This window comes from Oncorhynchus clarkii, unplaced genomic scaffold (assembly GCF_045791955.1).
Source record: "Oncorhynchus clarkii lewisi isolate Uvic-CL-2024 unplaced genomic scaffold, UVic_Ocla_1.0 unplaced_contig_6320_pilon_pilon, whole genome shotgun sequence".
Lineage (NCBI taxonomy): Eukaryota > Metazoa > Chordata > Actinopteri > Salmoniformes > Salmonidae > Oncorhynchus > Oncorhynchus clarkii.
In genome coordinates, this window is record NW_027261141.1 from 262,561 (window position 1) to 283,708 (window position 21,148).

The 21,148-nt window shown below is 41.2% G+C and overlaps 1 protein-coding gene across 1 annotated transcript in view; it reads right to left on the reverse strand.

Moving 5' to 3' along the window:
- LOC139405210 (CUB and sushi domain-containing protein 3-like) overlaps nucleotides 1-21,148 on the reverse strand; it is a gene marked incomplete at its 3' end in the record, with an annotated part of 429,588 nt that overhangs the window by 246,123 nt on the left and 162,317 nt on the right. The window contains exons 6-9 of the mRNA XM_071147639.1: nucleotides 16,027-16,139; nucleotides 11,348-11,425; nucleotides 5,398-5,485; nucleotides 3,475-3,599 (exon numbers count right to left, since the gene is read on the reverse strand). Of these exons, the coding sequence (XP_071003740.1) occupies nucleotides 3,475-3,599; nucleotides 5,398-5,485; nucleotides 11,348-11,425; nucleotides 16,027-16,139 (404 nt within the window). The remainder of the gene's footprint in view (nucleotides 1-3,474; nucleotides 3,600-5,397; nucleotides 5,486-11,347; nucleotides 11,426-16,026; nucleotides 16,140-21,148) is intronic.

Sequence of the window (21,148 nt, forward strand, 5' to 3'; positions counted from 1 at the left end):
CCATGCCTTGTTGTCATGTGTTGCTACCATGCTATGTTGTCATATGCTGCTACCATGTTGTGTTGTCATGTTGTGTTGCTACCATGTTGTTGTCATGTTGTGTATGCTGCCATGCTGTGTTGTCATGTGTTGCAGCCATGCTGTGTTGTTATGTTATGCTACCATGCTGTGTTGTCATGTGTTGCTACCATGCTATGTTGTCATGTGCTGCTACCATGTTGTGTTGTCATGTTGTGTTGCTACCATGCTGTGTTGTCATGTGTTGCAGCCATGCTGTGTTGTCATGTGTTGCTACCATGCTGTGTTGTCATGTGTTGCTACCATGCTATGTTGTCATGTGTTGCTACCATGCTGTGTTGTCATGTGTTGCTGCCATGCTATGTTGTCATGTGTTGTTACCATGCTGTGTTGTCATGTGTTGCTACCATGCTGTGTTGTGATGTGTTGCTGCCATGCTGTGTTGTCATGTGTTGCTACCATGCTGTGTTGTCATGTTGTGTTGCTACCATGCTGTGCTGTCATGTGTTGCTACCATGCTGTGTTGCCATGTGTTGCTGCCATGCTGTGTTGTCATGTGTTTTGCTGCCATACTGTGTTGTCATGTGTTGCTACCATGCTGTGTTGTCATGTGTTGCTACCATGCTGTGTTGTCATGTTGTGTTGCTACCATGCTGTGCTGTCATGTGTTGCTACCATGCTGTGTTGCCATGTGTTGCTGCCATGCTGTGTTGTCATGTGTTTTGCTGCCATACTGTGTTGTCATGTGTTGCTACCATGCTGTGTTGTCATGTGTTGCAGCCATGCTGTGTTGTCATGTGTTGCTGCCATGCTGTGTTGTCATTTGTTGCTACCATGCTGTGCTGTCATGTGTTGCTGCCATGCTGTGTTGTCATGTGTTACTACCATGCTGTGTTGTCATGTGTTGCTGCCATGCTGTGTTGTCATGTGTTGCTACCATGCTGTGTTGTTGACTTGGGTCTCTCTTTATGTAGTGTTGTGTTGTCTCTCTTTATGTAGTGTTGTCGCTCTTTATGTAGTGTTGTGTTGTCTCTCTTTATGTAGTGTTGTGTTGTCTCTCTTTATGTAGTGTTGTGTTGTCTCTCTTTATGTAGTGTTGTGTTGTCTCTCTTTATGTAGTGTTGTGTTGTCTCAGGTCTCTCTTTATGTAGTGTTGTGTTGTCTCTCTTTATGTAGTGTAGTGGTGTCTCTCTTTATGTAGTGTTGTGTTGTCTCTCTTTATGTAGTGTTGTGTTGTCTCAGGTCTCTCTTTATGTAGTGTTGTGGTGTCTCTCTTTATGTAGTGTTGTGTTGTCTCTCTTTATGTAGTGTTGTGGTGTCTCTCTTTATGTAGTGTTGTGTTGTCTCTCTTTATGTAGTGTTGTGTTGTCTCAGGTCTCTCTTTATGTAGTGTTGTGTTGTCTCTCTTTATGTAGTGTTGTGTTGTCTCAGGTCTCTCTTTATGTAGTGTTGTGGTGTCTCTCTTTATGTAGTGTTGTGTTGTCTCTCTTTATGTAGTGTTGTGGTGTCTCTCTTTATGTAGTGTTGTGTTGTCTCTCTTTATGTAGTGTTGTGTTGTCTCAGGTCTCTCTTTATGTAGTGTTGTGGTGTCTCTCTTTATGTAGTGTTGTGTTGTCTCTCTTTATGTAGTGTTGTGTTGTCTCAGGTCTCTCTTTATGTAGTGTTGTGTTGTCTCTCTTTATGTAGTGTAGTGGTGTCTCTCTTTATTTAGTGTTGTGTTGTCTCTCTTTATGTAGTGTTGTGTTGTCTCTCTTGTGTGTGTTTTTGCCCTATTTTATTTACTTTATTTTTTATTTTTTATACCCCGTCCCTGCAGGAGGCCGTTTGCCTTTTGGTAGGCCATTAGAATGGAATTTGTTCTTAACTAAATTGTCGAGTTAAATAAAGGTTAAATAAAAAATTTAAAAATAAAAAAAGAGAGAGACTAGGAGAGCATTGGAGAGTGAGATGGTTAAATGGGATACTAGAATATGTCATGTTTAGTCAATGTCCTGGAGCTCTTTAACTGAAACAAGAGACAGGAGAGTGAGATGTTTAAACGGGATACTAGATTATGTCATGTTCAGTCAATATCCTGCAGCTCTTTAACTGAAACAAGAGACAGGAGAGTGAGATGTTTAAACGGGATACTAGATTATGTCATGTTCAGTCAATATCCTGCAGCTCTTTAACTGAAACAAGAGACAGGAGAGTGAGATGTTTAAATGGGATACTAGAATATGTCATGTTTAGTCAATATCCTGCAGCTCTTTAACTGAAACAAGAGACAGGAGAGTGAGATGTTTAAACAGGATACTAGATTATGTCATGTTCAGTCAATATCCTGCAGCTCTTTAACTGAAACAAGAGACAGGAGAGTGAGATGTTTAAACGGGATACTAGATTATGTCATGTTCAGTCAATATCCTGCAGCTCTTTAACTGAAACAAGAGACAGGAGAGTGAGATGTTTAAACAGGATACTAGATTATGTCATGTTCAGTCAATATCCTGCAGCTCTTTAACTGAAACAAGAGACAGGAGAGTGAGATGTTTAAACAGGATACTAGATTATGTCATGTTCAGTCAATATCCTGCAGCTCTTTAACTGAAACAAGAGACAGGAGTGAGATGGTTAAATGGGATACTAGATTATGTCATGTTCAGTCAATATCCTGCAGCTCTTTAACTGAAACAAGAGACAGGAGAGTGAGATGTTTAAATGGGATACTAGAATATGTCATGTTCAGTCAATATCCTGCAGCTCTTTAACTGAAACAAGAGACAGGAGAGTGAGATGTTTAAATGCAGAGAGGGAATAATACCTTGCTGGTGTAATATTCTCTGCTATCGTACAATATTAAACAGAGGTAAAGGTTTGACCATTAGAATCTGCATATATCCACAGGCCCTGGTTTAATCAAAGCAGTTGTCTATATTAGATGTACCCGGAAGAGGGCCTCACCTTTACAGACAGGTCTGTGGTCGCTCCAGGCAGCGTGTATCTATATTAGATGTACCAGGAAGAGGGCCTCACCTTTACAGACAGGTCTGTGGTCGCTCCAGGCAGCGTCGTATCTATATTAGATGTACCAGGAAGAGGGCCTCACCTTTACAGACAGGTCTGTGGTCGCTCCAGGCAGCATCGTATCTATATTAGATGTACCAGGAAGAGGGCCTCACCTTTACAGACAGGTCTGTGGTCGCTCCAGGCAGCATCGTATCTATATTAGATGTACCAGGAAGAGGGCCTCACCTTTACAGACAGGTCTGTGGTCGCTCCAGGCAGCGTGTATCTTCTATATTAGATGTACCAGGAAGAGGGCCTCACCTTTACAGACAGGTCTGTGGTCGCTCCAGGCAGCGTGTATCTTCTATATTAGATGTACCAGGAAGAGGGCCTCACCTTTACAGACAGGTCTGTGGTCGCTCCAGGCAGTGTGTATCTATATTAGATGTACCAGGAAGAGGGCCTCACCTTTACAGACAGGTCTGTGGTCGCTCCAGGCAGCGAACACCTCAGCCACCCTCTGACAGGTGATGGTTTTGGAGCCCTGCAGCACATGGTCCTCATCACAGGTAAACTGAGCCGTCGCTCCAATGCTTGAACACATAACAACACATTCATGTAATAAAGGAAGTCTTTAGAAGAGAAAGGTTGAGAGGAGTTCCACCCACACAGTCTAGCTCCACCCACACAGTCTAGCTCCACCCACACAGTCTAGTTCCACCCACACAGTCTAGCTCCACCCACACAGTCTAGCTACACCCACACAGTCTAGCTCCACCCACGCAGTCTAGCTCCACCCACACAGTCAAGCTCCACCCACACAGTCTAGCTCCACCCACGCAGTCTAGCCCCACTCACACAGTCAACTCCACCCACACAGTCTAATATAATAAGAAGCTTTAGGATCATTTGGAATATGGACTAAGGACATTATGGACAGATGGACTAAGGACATATTATGGACAGATGGACTGAGGCCATATTATGGACAGATGGACTGAGGACATATTATGGACAGATGGACTGAGGACATATTATGGACAGATGGACTGAGGCCATATTATGGACAGATGGACTGAGGCCATATTATGGACAGATGGACTGAGGACATATTATGGACAGATGGACTGAGGACATATTATGGACAGATGGACTGAGGACATATTATGGACAGATGGACTGAGGACATATTATGGACAGATGGACTGAGGCCATATTATGGACAGATGTGCTGAGGACATATTATGGACAGATGGACTGAGGACAGATGGACTGAGGACATATTATGGACAGACGGACTGAAGCCATACCTGCAATTTAAAATATCTAGTTTTGTCTCTTATTTACCAGGGTCTGTAGTCTAGAGGATGTATTATATTCCAACTGACTCCATGGCTGATCATCAGAGGGCATCATATTCTCCATACAGTGAACTACTTCTGACCAGGGCCCATTTAGAACACAGGCCCATGTGAGGTAGGTCTGACCAGGGCCCATTTAGGACACAGGCCCATGTGAGGTAGGACTGACCAGGGCCCATTTAGGACACAGGCCATTGTGAGGTAGGACTGACCGGGGCCCATTTAGAACACAGGCCCATGTGAGGTAGGTCTGACCGGGGCCCATTTAGAACACAGGCCCATGTGAGGTATGACTGACCAGGGCCCATTTAGAACACAGGCCCATGTGAGGTAGGTCTGACCGGGGCCCATTTAGGACACAGGCCCATGTGAGGTAGGTCTGACCGGGGCCCATTTAGAACACAGGCCCATGTGAGGTAGGTCTGACCGGGGCCCATTTAGAACACAGGCCCATGTGAGGTAGGTCTGACCAGGGCCCATTTAGAACACAGGCCCATGTGAGGTAGGACTGACCAGGGCCCATTTAGAACACAGGCCCATGTGAGGTAGGACTGACCAGGGCCCATTTAGAACACAGGTCCATGTGAGGTAGGACTGACCAGGGCCCATTTAGAACACAGGCCTAGGTGAGGTAGGTCTGACCAGGGCCCATTTAGAACACAGGCCTAGGTGAGGTAGGTCTGACCAGGGCCAATTTAGGACACAGGCCTAGATGAGGTAGGTCTGACCAGGGCCAATTTAGGACACAGGCCTGACCAGGGCCAATTTAGAACACAGGCCTAGGTGAGGTAGGTCTGACCAGGGCCCATTTAGGACATAGGCCTAGGTGAGGTAGGTCTGACCAGGGCATATTTAGGACACAGGCCTAGGTGAGGTAGGTCTGACCAGGACCAATTTAGGACACAGGCCTAGGTGAGGTAGGTCTGACCAGGGCCCATTTAGAACACAAGGCAATGTGAGGGAGGCCCATTTAGAACACAGGCCCAGGTGAGGTAGGTAGACAGGCATGTTCAGTTACAGACGAGCTCACCTGAAGTCAGAGCCTCGGCGTTTGCCGTTCTCAGGTTCCCCCGGATCCGGGCAATAATTGGACAGCTGTTTAATTCCTCCTTCGTTCACTGTAGGAACAAAATAACAGGTAGAAACACAATGTTACTGGTTATCAGGCTAATTGATTCACTGTAGAAACACAATGTTACTGTTTATCAGGCTAATTGATTCACTATAGATACACAATGTTACTGTTTATCAGGCTTGTTGATTCACTATAGAAACACAATGTTACTGTTTATCAGGCTAATTGATTCACTATAGATACACAATGTTACTGTTTATCAGGCTAATTGATTCACTATAGAAACACAATGTTACTGGTTATCAGGCTTATTGATTCACTATAGAAACACACCAATCAGGTAGAAACACAATGTTACTGGTTATCAGGCTTATTGATTCACTATAGATACACACCAATCAGGTAGAAACACAATGTTACTGGTTATCAGGCTTATTGATTCACTATAGAAACACAATGTTACTGTTTATCAGGCTAATTGATTCACTATAGAAACACAATGTTACTGTTTATCAGGCTTATTGATTCACTATAGAAACACAATGTTACTGGTTATCAGGCTTGTTGATTCACTATAGAAACACAATGTTACTGTTGATCAGGCTTGTTGATTCACTATAGAAACACAATGTTACTGGTTATCAGGCTTGTTGATTCACTATAGATACACAATGTTACTGGTTATCAGGCTTCTTGATTCACTATAGAAACACAATGTTACTGGTTAACAGGCTAATTGATTCACTATAGAAACACAATGTTACTGGTTATCAGGCTTATTGATTCACTATAGAAACACAATGTTACTGTTTATCAGGCTAATTGATTCACTATAGAAACACACCAATCAGGTAGAAACACAATGTTACTGGTTATCAGGCTTCTTGATTCACTATAGAAACACACCAATCAGGTAGAAACACAATGTTACTGGTTATCAGGCTTCTTGATTCACTATAGAAACACAATGTTACTGGTTATCAGGCTTGTTGATTCACTATAGAAACACAATGTTACTGGTTATCAGGCTTATTGATTCACTATTGAAACACACCAATCAGGTAGAAACACAATGTTACTGGTTATCAGGCTTCTTGATTCACTATAGAAACACAATGTTACTGGTTATCAGGCTTATTGATTCACTATAGATACACACCAATCAGGTAGAAACACAATGTTACTGTTTATGAGGCTAATTGATTCACTATAGATACACACCAATCAGGTAGAAACACAATGTTACTGGTTATCAGGCTTCTTGATTCACTATAGAAACACAATGTTACTGGTTAACAGGCTTATTGATTCACTATAGATACACAATGTTACTGTTTATCAGGCTTGTTGATTCACTATAGAAACACAATGTTACTGGTTATCAGGCTTATTGATTCACTATAGATACACACCAATCAGGTAGAAACACAATGTTACTGTTTATCAGGCTTCTTGATTCACTATAGAAACACAATGTTACTGTTTATCAGGCTTATTGATTCACTATAGAAACACAATGTTACTGGTTATCAGGCTTATTGATTCACTATAGATACACAATGTTACTGTTTATCAGGCTTCTTGATTCACTATAGAAACACAATGTTACTGTTGATCAGGCTTGTTGATTCACTATAGAAACACAATGTTACTGGTTATCAGGCTTGTTGATTCACTATAGATACACAATGTTACTGGTTATCAGGCTTCTTGATTCACTATAGAAACACAATGTTACTGGTTAACAGGCTAATTGATTCACTATAGAAACACAATTTTACTGGTTATCAGGCTTATTGATTCACTATAGAAACACATACTGGTTATCAGGCTTGTTGATTCACTATAGATACACAATGTTACTGGTTATCAGGCTTCTTGATTCACTATAGAAACACAATGTTACTGGTTAACAGGCTAATTGATTCACTATAGAAACACAATTTTACTGGTTATCAGGCTTATTGATTCACTATAGAAACACAATGTTACTGTTTATCAGGCTAATTGATTCACTATAGAAACACACCAATCAGGTAGAAACACAATGTTACTGGTTATCAGGCTTCTTGATTCACTATAGAAACACAATGTTACTGGTTATCAGGCTTATTGATTCACTATTGAAACACACCAATCAGGTAGAAACACAATGTTACTGGTTATCAGGCTTCTTGATTCACTATAGAAACACAATGTTACTGGTTATCAGGCTTATTGATTCACTATAGATACACACAAATCAGGTAGAAACACAATGTTACTGTTTATCAGGCTAATTGATTCACTATAGATACACACCAATCAGGTAGAAACACAATGTTACTGGTTATCAGGCTTCTTGATTCACTATAGAAACACAATGTTACTGGTTAACAGGCTTATTGATTCACTATAGATACACAATGTTACTGTTTATCAGGCTTGTTGATTCACTATAGAAACACAATGTTACTGGTTATCAGGCTTATTGATTCACTATAGATACACACCAATCAAGTAGAAACACAATGTTACTGTTTATCAGGCTTCTTGATTCACTATAGAAACACAATGTTACTGTTTATCAGGCTTATTGATTCACTATAGAAACACAATGTTACTGGTTATCAGGCTTATTGATTCACTATAGATACACAATGTTACTGTTTATCAGGCTTCTTGATTCACTATAGAAACACAATGTTACTGTTTATCAGGCTTCTTGATTCACTATAGAAACACAATGTTACTGGTTATCAGGCTTGTTGATTCACTATAGATACACACCAATCAGGTAGAAACACAATGTTACTGTTTATCAGGCTTGTTGATTCACTATAGAAACACAATGTTACTGTTTATCAGGCTTATTGATTCACTATAGAAACACAATGTTACTGTTAATCAGGCTTATTGATTCACTATAGAAACACACCAATCAGGTAGAAACACAATGTTACTGGTTATCAGGCTTATTGATTCACTATAGAAACACAATGTTACTGGTTATCAGGCTTATTGATTCACTATAGAAACACAATGTTACTGGTTATCAGGCTTATTGATTCACTATAGAAACATACCAATCAGGTAGAAACACAATGTTACTGGTTATCAGGAGGAGAGGAGAGGAGGAGAAGGAAAGGGGGGGGATCATGTACACCACGATCATGTATTGTAGAATTGTATATGTAATTTAAGGTATATAAGTCAACAAATATACAAATATACAAATACACCACTAACATGCAGTATAAGGTAAAACACACAATCTACTGTATATACAAATATACCACTAACATACAGTATAAGGTACTGTAAAACACACAATCTACTGTATATACAAATATACCACTAACATACAGTATAAGGTACTGTAAAACACACAATCTACTGTATATACAAATATACCACTAACATACAGTATAAGGTACTGTAAAACACACAATCTACTGTATATACAAATATACCACTAACATACAGTATAAGGTACTGTAAAACACACAATCTACTGTATATACAAATATACCACTAACATACAGTATAAGGTACTGTAAAACACACAATCTACTGTATATACAAATATACCACTAACATACAGTATAAGGTACTGTAAAACACACAATCTACTGTATATACAAATATACCACTAACATACAGTATAAGGTACTGTAAAACACACAATCTACTGTATATACAAATATACCACTAACATACAGTATAAGGTACTGTAAAACACACAATCTACTGTATATACAAATATACCACTAAAATACAGTATAAGGTACTGTAAAACACACAATCTACTGTATATACAAATATACCACTAACATACAGTATAAGGTACTGTAAAACACACAATCTACTGTATATACAAATATACCACTAACATACAGTATAAGGTACTGTAAAACACACAATCTACTGTATATACAAATATACCACTAACATACAGTATAAGGTACTGTAAAACACACAATCTACTGTATATACAAATATACCACTAACATACAGTATAAGGTACTGTAAAACACACAATCTACTGTATATACAAATATACCACTAACATACAGTATAAGGTACTGTAAAACACACAATCTACTGTATATACAAATATACCACTAACATACAGTATAAGGTACTGTAAAACACACAATCTACTGTATATACAAATATACCACTAACATACAGTATAAGGTACTGTAAAACACACAATCTACTGTATATACAAATATACCACTAACATACAGTATAAGGTACTGTAAAACACACAATCTACTGTATATACAAATATACCACTAACATACAGTATAAGGTACTGTAAAACACACAATCTACTGTATATACAAATATACCACTAACATACAGTATAAGGTACTGTAAAACACACAATCTACTGTATATACAAATATACCACTAACATACAGTATAAGGTACTGTAAAACACACAATCTACTGTATATACAAATATACCACTAACATACAGTATAAGGTACTGTAAAACACACAATCTACTGTATATACAAATATACCACTAACATACAGTATAAGGTACTGTAAAACACACAATCTACTGTATATACAAATATACCACTAACATACAGTATAAGGTACTGTAAAACACACAATCTACTGTATATACAAATATACCACTAACATACAGTATAAGGTACTGTAAAACACACAATCTACTGTATATACAAATATACCACTAAAATACAGTATAAGGTACTGTAAAACACACAATCTACTGTATATACAAATATACCACTAACATACAGTATAAGGTACTGTAAAACACACAATCTACTGTATATACAAATATACCACTAACATACAGTATAAGGTACTGTAAAACACACAATCTACTGTATATACAAATATACCACTAACATACAGTATAAGGTACTGTAAAACACACAATCTACTGTATATACAAATATACCACTAACATACAGTATAAGGTACTGTAAAACACACAATCTACTGTATATACAAATATACCACTAACATACAGTATAAGGTACTGTAAAACACACAATCTACTGTATATACAAATATACCACTAACATACAGTATAAGGTACTGTAAAACACACAATCTACTGTATATACAAATATACCACTAACATACAGTATAAGGTACTGTAAAACACACAATCTACTGTATATACAAATATACCACTAACATACAGTATAAGGTACTGTAAAACACACAATCTACTGTATATACAAATATACCACTAACATACAGTATAAGGTACTGTAAAACACACAATCTACTGTATATACAAATATACCACTAACATACAGTATAAGGTACTGTAAAACACACAATCTACTGTATATACAAATATACCACTAACATACAGTATAAGGTACTGTAAAACACACAATTTTACCGGATCCTTATTAGATGGCTTATTATAATACAAGATTTTTTTTTTGTTTTTCATGACTCTTTTCCACATGGGTATACAGCGTAGCTTTACAGAGCCCATTTCCCACAGAGCACTGGGGGGCATTGCCTTTGTTAAAAAAGACAAAGGACTGAACTTCAGCGATTCCTTTTGAGTTCCATGTAGAACCCTTAACACAGAGGGTTCTACATGGAATCCAAAATAATTCTACCTGGAACCAAAAAGGGTTCTACCTGGAACCAAAAAGGGGTTCTACCTGGAACCAAAAAGGGTTCTACCTGGAACCAAAAAGGGTTCTACCTGGAACCAAAAAGGGTTCTATCTGGAACCAAAAGGGTTCTCCTATGGGGACAGCCAAAGAACCCTTTTGGAACCCTTTTTCTCTATGAGTGTAGCTAAACGCCCCAGCTTAAAACAAAGAACCACCCCGTCTCAAACAAGCAAATAGCCCAAACACAAACACACACAGTAAATGATTAGCATAAAGATAAATAGGAAACTCACTCAAAGACAATTTGTTATTGTTGTCCTTTCCCGGTAGTAACTTTACTCCTCTGGATTTCAGCTCACCAGAGCTTTTCACTGGATGAGAGCAATAAAAACAATGGCATTAGATAAAAGAAAGTTCCAGCGTTAGATGAGAGGAAGACACAGTGGCGGTTTGAGTTCAGTAATAACACATAGCCCCTTATGAGGAACGAACATCATGAATAATTGCTATCGGATTCATATTTGTTTTAGAAAAGTGAGCCATTATCCCTGCTACATACAGAAAAGTGAGCCATTATCCCTGTTACATACAGAAAAGTGAGCCATTATCCCTGCTACATACAGAAAAGTGAGCCATTATCCCTGCTACGTACAGAAAAGTGAGCCATTATCCCTGCTACATACAGAAAAGTGAGCCATTACCCCTGCTACATACTGAAGAGTGAGCCATTATCCCTGCTACGTACAGAAAAGTGAGCCATTATCCCTGCTACATACAGAATAGTGAGCCATTACCCCTGCTACATACAGAAAAGTGAGCCATTATCCCTGCTACATACAGAAGAGTGAGCCATTACCCCTGCTACATACTGAAGAGTGAGCCATTACCCCTGCTACAAACAGAAGAGTGAGCCATCACCCCTGCTACAAACAGAATAGGGTGTCATTTCAGTGGCATGACCATAACTTCATTGATAAATTCCATTAAAAAAATGTATTAGATTGATTGTCTTTGCAACTGACGTGTTTACAGGGGGTGAAAAGGGTATCCAATTGAATCCAAACCGATATATCTTTTTATGAATATGAATGAGTAGAATATAATATAATAGGATGAATGAGAAAACAATCCCCTAGAACCCTCCAAGACAGGGCTGCAGCCTTGTTTTCATTGTTCCCCTCTAACAATCCCCTAGAACCCTCCAAGACAGGGCTGCAGCCTTGTTTTCATTGTTCCCCTCTAACAATCCCCTAGAACCCTCCAAGACAGGGCTGCAGCCTTGTTTTCATTGTTCCCCTCTAACAATCCCCTAGAGACCCTCCAAGACAGGGCCTTGTTTTCATTGTTCACCTCTAACAATCCCCTAGAACCCTCCAAGACAGGGCTGCAGCCTTGTTTTCATTGTTCCCCTCTAACAATCCCCTAGAACCCTCCAAGACAGGGCTGCAGCCTTGTTTTCATTGTTCCCCTCTAACAATCCCCTAGAGACCCTCCAAGACAGGGCCTTGTTTTCATTGTTCCCCTCTAACAATCCCCTAGAACCCCTCCAAGACAGGGCCGCAGTCTTGTTTTCATTGTTCCCCTCTAACAATCCCCTAGAACCCTCCAAGACAGGGCTGCAGTCTTGTTTTCATTGTTCCCCTCTAACAATCCCCTAGAACCCTCCCAGACAGGGCTGCAGCCTTGTTTTCATTGTTCCCCTCTAACAATCCCCTAGAACCCTCCCAGACAGGGCTGCAGCCTTGTTTTCATTGTTCCCCTCTAACAATCCCCTAGAGACCCTCCAAGACAGGGCCTTGTTTTCATTGTTCCCCTCTAACAATCCCCTAGAACCCCTCCAAGACAGGGCCTTGTTTTCATTGTTCCCCTCTAACAATCCCCTAGAAACCCTCCAAGACAGGGCTGCAGTCTTGTTTTCATTGTTCCCCTCTAACAATCCCCTAGAAACCCTCCAAGACAGGGCCTTGTTTTCATTGTTCCCCTCTAACAATCCCCTAGAACCCTCCAAGACAGGGCCGCAGCCTTGTTTTCATTGTTCCCCTCTAACAATCCCCTAGAACCCTCCAAGACAGGGCTGCAGTCTTGTTTTCATTGTTCCCCTCTAACAATCCCCTAGAACCCTCCCAGACAGGGCTGCAGCCTTGTTTTCATTGTTCCCCTCTAACAATCCCCTAGAACCCTCCCAGACAGGGCTGCAGCCTTGTTTTCATTGTTCCCCTCTAACAATCCCCTAGAGACCCTCCAAGACAGGGCCTTGTTTTCATTGTTCCCCTCTAACAATCCCCTAGAACCCCTCCAAGACAGGGCCTTGTTTTCATTGTTCCCCTCTAACAATCCCCTAGAAACCCTCCAAGACAGGGCCACAGCCTTGTTTTCATTGTTCCCCTCTAACAATCCCCTAGAGACCCTCCAAGACAGGGCCTTGTTTTCATTGTTCCCCTCTAACAATCCCCTAGAACCCCTCCAAGACAGGGCCGCAGCCTTGTTTTCATTGTTCCCCTCTAACAATCCCCTAGAGACCCTCCAAGACAGGGCCTTGTTTTCATTGTTCCCCTCTAACAATCCCCTAGAAACCCTCCAAGACAGGGCTGCAGCCTTGTTTTCATTGTTCCCCTCTAACAATCCCCTAGAAACCCTCCAAGACAGGGCTGCAGCCTTGTTTTCATTGTTCCCCTCTAACAATCCCCTAGAAACCCTCCAGGACAGGGCCTTGTTTTCATTGTTCCCCTCTAACAACCCCCTAGAACCCCTCCAAGACAGGGCCGCAGTCTTGTTTTCATTGTTCCCCTCTAACAATCCCCTAGAAACCCTCCAAGACAGGGCCGCAGTCTTGTTTTCATTGTTCCCCTCTAACAATCCCCTAGAACCCTCCAAGACAGGGCCTTGTTTTCATTGTTCCCCTCTAACAATCCCCTAGAGACCCTCCAAGACAGGGCCTTGTTTTCATTGTTCCTCTCTAACAATCCCCTAGAGACCCTCCAAGACAGGGCCTTGTTTTCATTGTTCCCCTCTAACAATCCCCTAGAACCCTCCAAGACAGGTCCGCAGCCTTGTTTTCATTGTTCCCCTCTAATCAGGGACTGATTAGAACGTAGGAAGCCAAGTTGGTGCAATAAATTATCAGATACAACTGAAAACTGTCACCGGGGAAATGTCTTTGCGACATACAATCATACAATCAGGGGATCTGGTTAAAAGTAGTGCACTATATGCACTACAGCGAAACACCATCATTGAGAAAATGTTTTTTTCACGTATGGCCTGGATTGGCTGGCTAGCTGTTAGGCTGCTTTATAAACACGATCTTCAAAGTCCTGGTAAAGGAGAATGGGAAGGGAATGTATTATAGAACTCTGTCTGGCTCTGCAGTGTATAATACACCTGTAACAATTTGACCAATCACGGATAGGGGGCCTTTGGTCTGGAGGGATACAACTAGAACAAAGGCGTCATTAGTCTTTAACCAATCAGAGAAGAGTGAATGGAGCTGGTCACTGATCAGTAGACAAGATGAGGATGAAACGCTGCACGGATACATGAGATCATCAGAAAAGTAGTAGGTAGAAAGTACTCTTTGGTAAGGGGTTATGAGTGGTTATAAGGGGTTATGAGTGGCAATGAGGGGTTATGAGGGCTTATTAGGGGTTATGAGTGGTTATAAGGGGTTATGAGTGGTTATCAGGGGTTCTTGAGTGGTTATAAGGGGTTATGAGTGGTTATTAGGGGTTATGAGGGGTTATTATGGGTTATGAGTGGTTATAAGGGGTTATGAGTGGCAATAAGGGGTTACGAGGGCTTATTAGGGGTTATGAGTGGTTATAAGGGGTTATGAGTGGTTATTAGGGGTTATGAGTGGTTATCAGGGGTTCTCGAGTGGTTATAAGGGGTTATGAGTGGTTATTAGGGGTTATGAGGGGTTATTATGGGTTATGAGTGGTTATAAGGGGTTATGAGTGTTTATAAGGGGTTATGAGTGGTTATCTTGGGTTATCAGGGGTTATAAGTGGTTATCAGGGGTTATGAGTGGTTATAAGGGGTTATGAGTGGTTATAAGGGGTTATGAGTGGTTAAATGGGATTATCAGGGGTGATTAGGGGTTATACGTGGTTATCAGGGGTTATAAGAGGTCATAAAGGGTTATGAGTGGTTATTAGGGGTTATTAGTGGTTATTAGAGGTTATTAGTAGTTATTAGGGGTTAATGGTGGTTATTAGGGGTTATGAGTGGTTATTAGGGATAATGGTGGTTATTAGTGGCTAATGGTGGTTATTAGTTGTTATGAGTGGTTATTAGTGGTTATGAGTGGTTATTAGCAGTTAACCCACTGTTCCTATGCCGTCATTGAAAATATTTGCCTAGTTAAATAAAGGTAAAAAAATATATAAATAATAAAAGTAAGGGGTTATGAGTGGTTATTAGAGGTTATTAGTAGTTATTAGGGGTTAATGGTGGTTATTAGGGGTTAATGGTGGTTATTAGGGGTTAATGGTGGTTATTAGGGGTTATGAGGGGTTATTAGGGATAATGGTGGTTATTAGGGGTTAATGGTGGTTATTAGGGGTTATGAGTGGTTATTAGGGATAATGGTGGTTATTAGGGGTTAATGGTGGTTATTAGGGGTTATGAGTGGTTATTAGGGATAATGGTGGTTATTAGGGGTTAATGGTGGTTATTAGGGGTTATGAGGGGTTATTAGGGATAATGGTGGTTATTAGGGGCTAATGGTGGTTATTAGGGGTTATGAGTGGTTATTAGTGGTTATTAGGGCTTATTAGGTATCAAAGAACAAGGAGGACCTGTTGAACATGGCAACACAAAAATAGTCAGGTAATTGTATAAAGAGTTCCTTGGTCCTCCTTGTCCCTTTCTGGTTGTTATCCAACTACAAAGACTTTCAGGTGAAAAAAAAAACATTTTATGGTTGACAAACGTGACATTGAATTCATTCAATAATGGGTTGATTATGTCTTACCTTGATACTGAAGTGTGAATCCTTTATGCAGGTGATCCCTGTCGGTCACAAAATGGAGCCTTAGCCAGTTCTTGTTGCTGATGACAGGCGCTGGTATATTCACACCAGATAACCTGCAGGTAAAGATACAGACACAACAGCCTCTGTCATCTGACTGGTTCAATCACCTGTCATGTCTGTCCTGTTCCAGACAATCTGTTTCTCCACATGTACACGACCGCTGTTACTTCAAGGGGCGGCAGGGTAGCCTAGTGGTTAGAGTGTAGGGGTGGTAGGGTAGCCTAGTGGTTAGAGTGTAGAGGCGGCAGGGTAGCCTAGTGGTTAGAGTGTAGAGGCGGCAGGGTAGCCTAGTGGTTAGATTGTAGAGGAGGCAGGGTAGCCTAGTGGTTAGAGTGTAGAGGCGGCAGGCTAGCCTAGTGGTTAGAGTGTAGAGGCGGCAGGGTAGCCTAGTGGTTAGAGTGTAGAGGCGGCAGGGTAGCCTAGTGGTTAGAGTGTAGAGGAGGCAGGGTAGCCTAGTGGTTAGAGTGTAGAGGCGGCAGGGTAGCCTAGTGGTTAGAGTGTAGAGGCGGCAGGGTAGCCTAGTGGTTAGAGTGTAGAGGCGGCAGGGTAGCCTAGTGGTTAGAGTGTAGAGGAGGCAGGGTAGCCTAGTGGTTAGAGTGTAGAGGCGGCAGGCTAGCCTAGTGGTTAGAGTGTAGAGGCGGCAGGGTAGCCTAGTGGTTAGAGTGTAGAGGCGGCAGGGTAGCCTAGTGGTTAGAGTGTAGAGGAGGCAGGGTAGCCTAGTGGTTAGAGTGTAGAGGCGGCAGGGTAGCCTAGTGGTTAGAGTGTAGAGGAGGCAGGGTAGCCTAGTGGTTAGAGTGTAGAGGCGGCAGGGTAGCCTAGTGGTTAGAGTGTAGAGGCGGCAGGGTAGCCTAGTGGTTAGAGTGTAGAGGCGGCAGGGTAGCCTAGTGGTTAGAGTGTAGAGGCGGCAGGGTAGCCTAGTGGTTAGAGTGTAGAGGTGGCAGGGTAGCCTAGTGGTTAGAGTGTAGAGGCGGCAGGGTAGCCTAGTGGTTAGAGTGTAGAGGCGGCAGGGTAGCCTAGTGGTTAGAGTGTAGAGGCGGCAGGGTAGCCTAGTGGTTAGAGTGTAGAGGCGGCAGGGTAGCCTAGTGGTTAGAGTGTAGAGGCGGCAGGGTAGCCTAGTGGTTAGAGTGTAGAGGCGGCAGGGTAGCCTAGTGGTTAGAGTGTAGAGGTGGCAGGGTAGCCTAGTGGTTAGAGTGTAGAGGTGGCAGGGTAACCTAGTGGTTAGAGTGTAGAGGAGGCAGGGTAGCCTAGTGGTTAGAGTGTAGAGGTGGCAGGGTAGCCTAGTGGTTAGAGTGTAGAGGAGGCAGGGTAGCCTAGTGGTTAGAGTGTAGAGGCGGCAGGGTAGCCTAGTGGTTAGAGTGTAGAGGCGGCAGGGTAGCCTAGTGGTTAGAGTGTAGAGGCGGCAGGGTAGCCTAGTGGTTAGAGTGTAGAGGCGGCAGGGTAGCCTAGTGGTTAGAGTGTAGAGGCGGCAGGGTAGCCTAGTGGTTAGAGTGTAGAGGCGGCAGGGTAGCCTAGTGGTTATAGTGTAGAGGTGGCAGGGTAGCCTAGTGGTTAGAGTGTAGAGGCGGCAGGGTAGCCTAGTGGTTAGAGTGTAGAGGAGGCAGGGTAGCCTAGTGGTTAGAGTGTAGAGGCGGCAGGGTAGCCTAGTGGTTATAGTGTAGAGGTGGCAGGGTAGCCTAGTGGTTAGAGTGTAGAGGCGGCAGGGTATCCTAGTGGTTAGAGTGTAGAGGCGGCAGGGTAGCCTAGTGGTTAGAGTGTAGAGGCGGCAGGGTAGCCTAGTGGTTAGAGTGTAGAGGCGGCAGGGTAGCCTAGTGGTTAGAGTGTAGAGGCGGCAGGGTAGCCTAGTGGTTAGAGTGTAGAGGCGGCAGGGTAGCCTAGTGGTTAGAGTGTAGAGGCGGCAGGGTAGCCTAGTGGTTAGAGTGTAGAGGCGGCAGGGTAGCCTAGTGGTTAGAGTGTAGAGGCGGCAGGGTAGCCTAGTGGTTAGAGTGTAGAGGCGGCAGGGTAGCCTAGTGGTTATAGTGTAGAGGTGGCAGGGTAGCCTAGTGGTTAGAGTGTAGAGGCGGCAGGGTAGCCTAGTGGTTAGAGTGTAGAGACGGCAGGGTAGCCTAGTTAAACAAAGGTAAAATAAATAAAATGACAAGAAGAGAGAGACACAGCTGATATAGTCTATAACAACATGGTTATCACCCACAGCTGTTATAGTCTATGACAACATGGTTATCACCCACAGCTGTTATAGTCTATGACAACATGGTTATCAGAGACAGCTGTTATAGTCTATAACAACATGGTTATCAGACACAGCTGTTATAGTCTACAACAACATGGTTATCACACACAGCTGTTATAGTCTATAACAACATGGTTATCACACACAGCTGTTATAGTCTATAACAACATGGTTATCAGACACAGCTGTTATAGTCTATAACAACATGGTTATCACACACAGCTGTTATAGTCTATAACAACATAGTTATCAGACACAGCTGTTATAGTCTATAACAACATAGTTATCAGACACAGCTGTTATAGTCTATAACAACATGGTTATCACACACAGCTGTTATAGTCTATAACAACATAGTTATCAGACACAGCTGTTATAGTCTATAACAACATAGTTATCAGACACAGCTGTTATAGTCTATAACAACATAGTTATCAGACACAGCTGTTATAGTCTATAACAACATGGTTATCACACACAGCTGTTATAGTCTATAACAACATAGTTATCAGACACAGCTGTTATAGTCTATAACAACATAGTTATCAGACACAGCTGTTATAGTCTATAACAACATGGTTATCAGACACAGCTGTTATAGTCTATAACAACATAGTTATCAGACACAGCTGTTATAGTCTATAACAACATGGTTATCAGACACAGCTGTTATTGTCTATAACAACATGGTTATCACACACAGCTGTTATAGTCTATAACAACATGGGTATCAGACACAGCTGTTATAGTCTATAACAACATGGTTATCAGACACAGCTGTTATAGTCTATAACAACATGGTTATCACACACAGCTGTTATAGTCTACAACAACATGGGTATCAGACACAGCTGTTATAGTCTACAACAACATGGGTATCAGACACAGCTGTTATAGTCTATAACAACATGGGTATCAGACACAGCTGTTATAGTCTACAACAACATGGGTATCAGACACAGCTGTTATAGTCTACAACAACATGGGTATCAGACACAGCTGTTATAGTCTACAACAACATGGGTATCAGACACAGCTGTTATAGTCTACAACAACATGGGTATCAGACACAGCTGTTATAGTCTACAACAACATGGGTATCAGACACAGCTGTTATAGTCTATAACAACATGGGTATCAGACACAGCTGTTATAGTCTACAACAACATGGGTATCAGACACAGCTGTTATAGTCTTCAACAACATGGTTATCACCCACAGCTGTTATAGTCTATAACAACATGGTTATCAGACACAGCTTTTATAGTCTATAACAACATGGTTATCACACACAGCTGTTATAGTCTATAACAACATGGTTAACAGACACAGCTGTTATAGTCTATAACAACATGTTTATCAGACACAGCTGTTATAGTCTATAACAACATGGTTATCACACACAGCTGTTATAGTCTATAACAACATGGTTATCAGACACAGCTGTTATAGTCTATAACAACATGGTTATCACACACAGCTGTTATAGTCTATAACAACATGGTTATCACACACAGCTGTTATAGTCTATAACAACATGGTTATCAGACACAGCTGTTATAGTCTATAACAACATGGTTATCAGACACAGCTGGTATAGTCTATGACAACATGGTTATCACACACAGCTGTTATAGTCTATAACAACATGGTTATCAGACACAGCTGTTATAGTCTACAACAACATGGTTATCACACACAGCTGTTATAGTCTATAACAACATGGTTATCACACACAGCTGTTATAGTCTATAACAACATGGTTATCAGACACAGCTGTTATAGTCTACAACAACATGGTTATCAGACACAGCTGTTATAGTCTATAACAACATGGTTATCACACACAGCTGTTATAGTCTATAACAACATGGTTATCACACACAGCTGTTATAGTCTATAACAACATGGTTATCACACACAGCTGTTATAGTCTACAACAACATGGTTATCAGACACAGCTGTTATAGTCTATAACAACATGGTTATCACACACAGCTGTTATAGTCTATAACAACATGGTTATCACACACAGCTGTTATAATCTATAACAACATGGTTATCAGACACAGCTGTTATAGTCTATAACAACATGGTTATCACACACAGCTGTTATAGTCTATAACAACATGGTTATCACACACAGCTGTTATAGTCTACAACAACATGGTTATCAGACACAGCTGTTATAGTCTATAACAACATGGTTATCAGACACAGCTGTTATAGTCTATAACAACATGGTTATCACACACATCTGTTATAGTCTACAACAACATGGTTATCAGACACAGCTGTTATAGTCTATAACAACATGGTTATCAGACACAGCTGTTATAGTCTATAACAACATGGTTATCACACACAGCTGTTATAGTCTACAACAACATGGTTATCACACACAGCTGTTATAGTCTATAACAACATAGTTATCACACACAGCTGTTATAGTCTATAACAACATGGTTATCACACACAGCTGTTATAGTCTATAACAACATGGTTATCAGACACAGCTGTTATAGTCTATAACAACATGGTTATCAGACACAGCTGTTATAGTCTATAACAACATGGTTATCACACACAGCTGTTATAGTCTATAACAACATGGTTATCACACACAGCTGTTATAGTCTATAACAACATGGTTATCACACACAGCTGTTATATTCTATAACAACATGGTTATCACACACAGCTGTTATAGTCTATAACAACATGGTTATCACCCACAGCTGTTATAGTCTATAACAACATGGTTATCACACACAGCTGTTATAGTCTATAACAACATGGTTATCACACACAGCTGTTATAGTCTATAACAACATG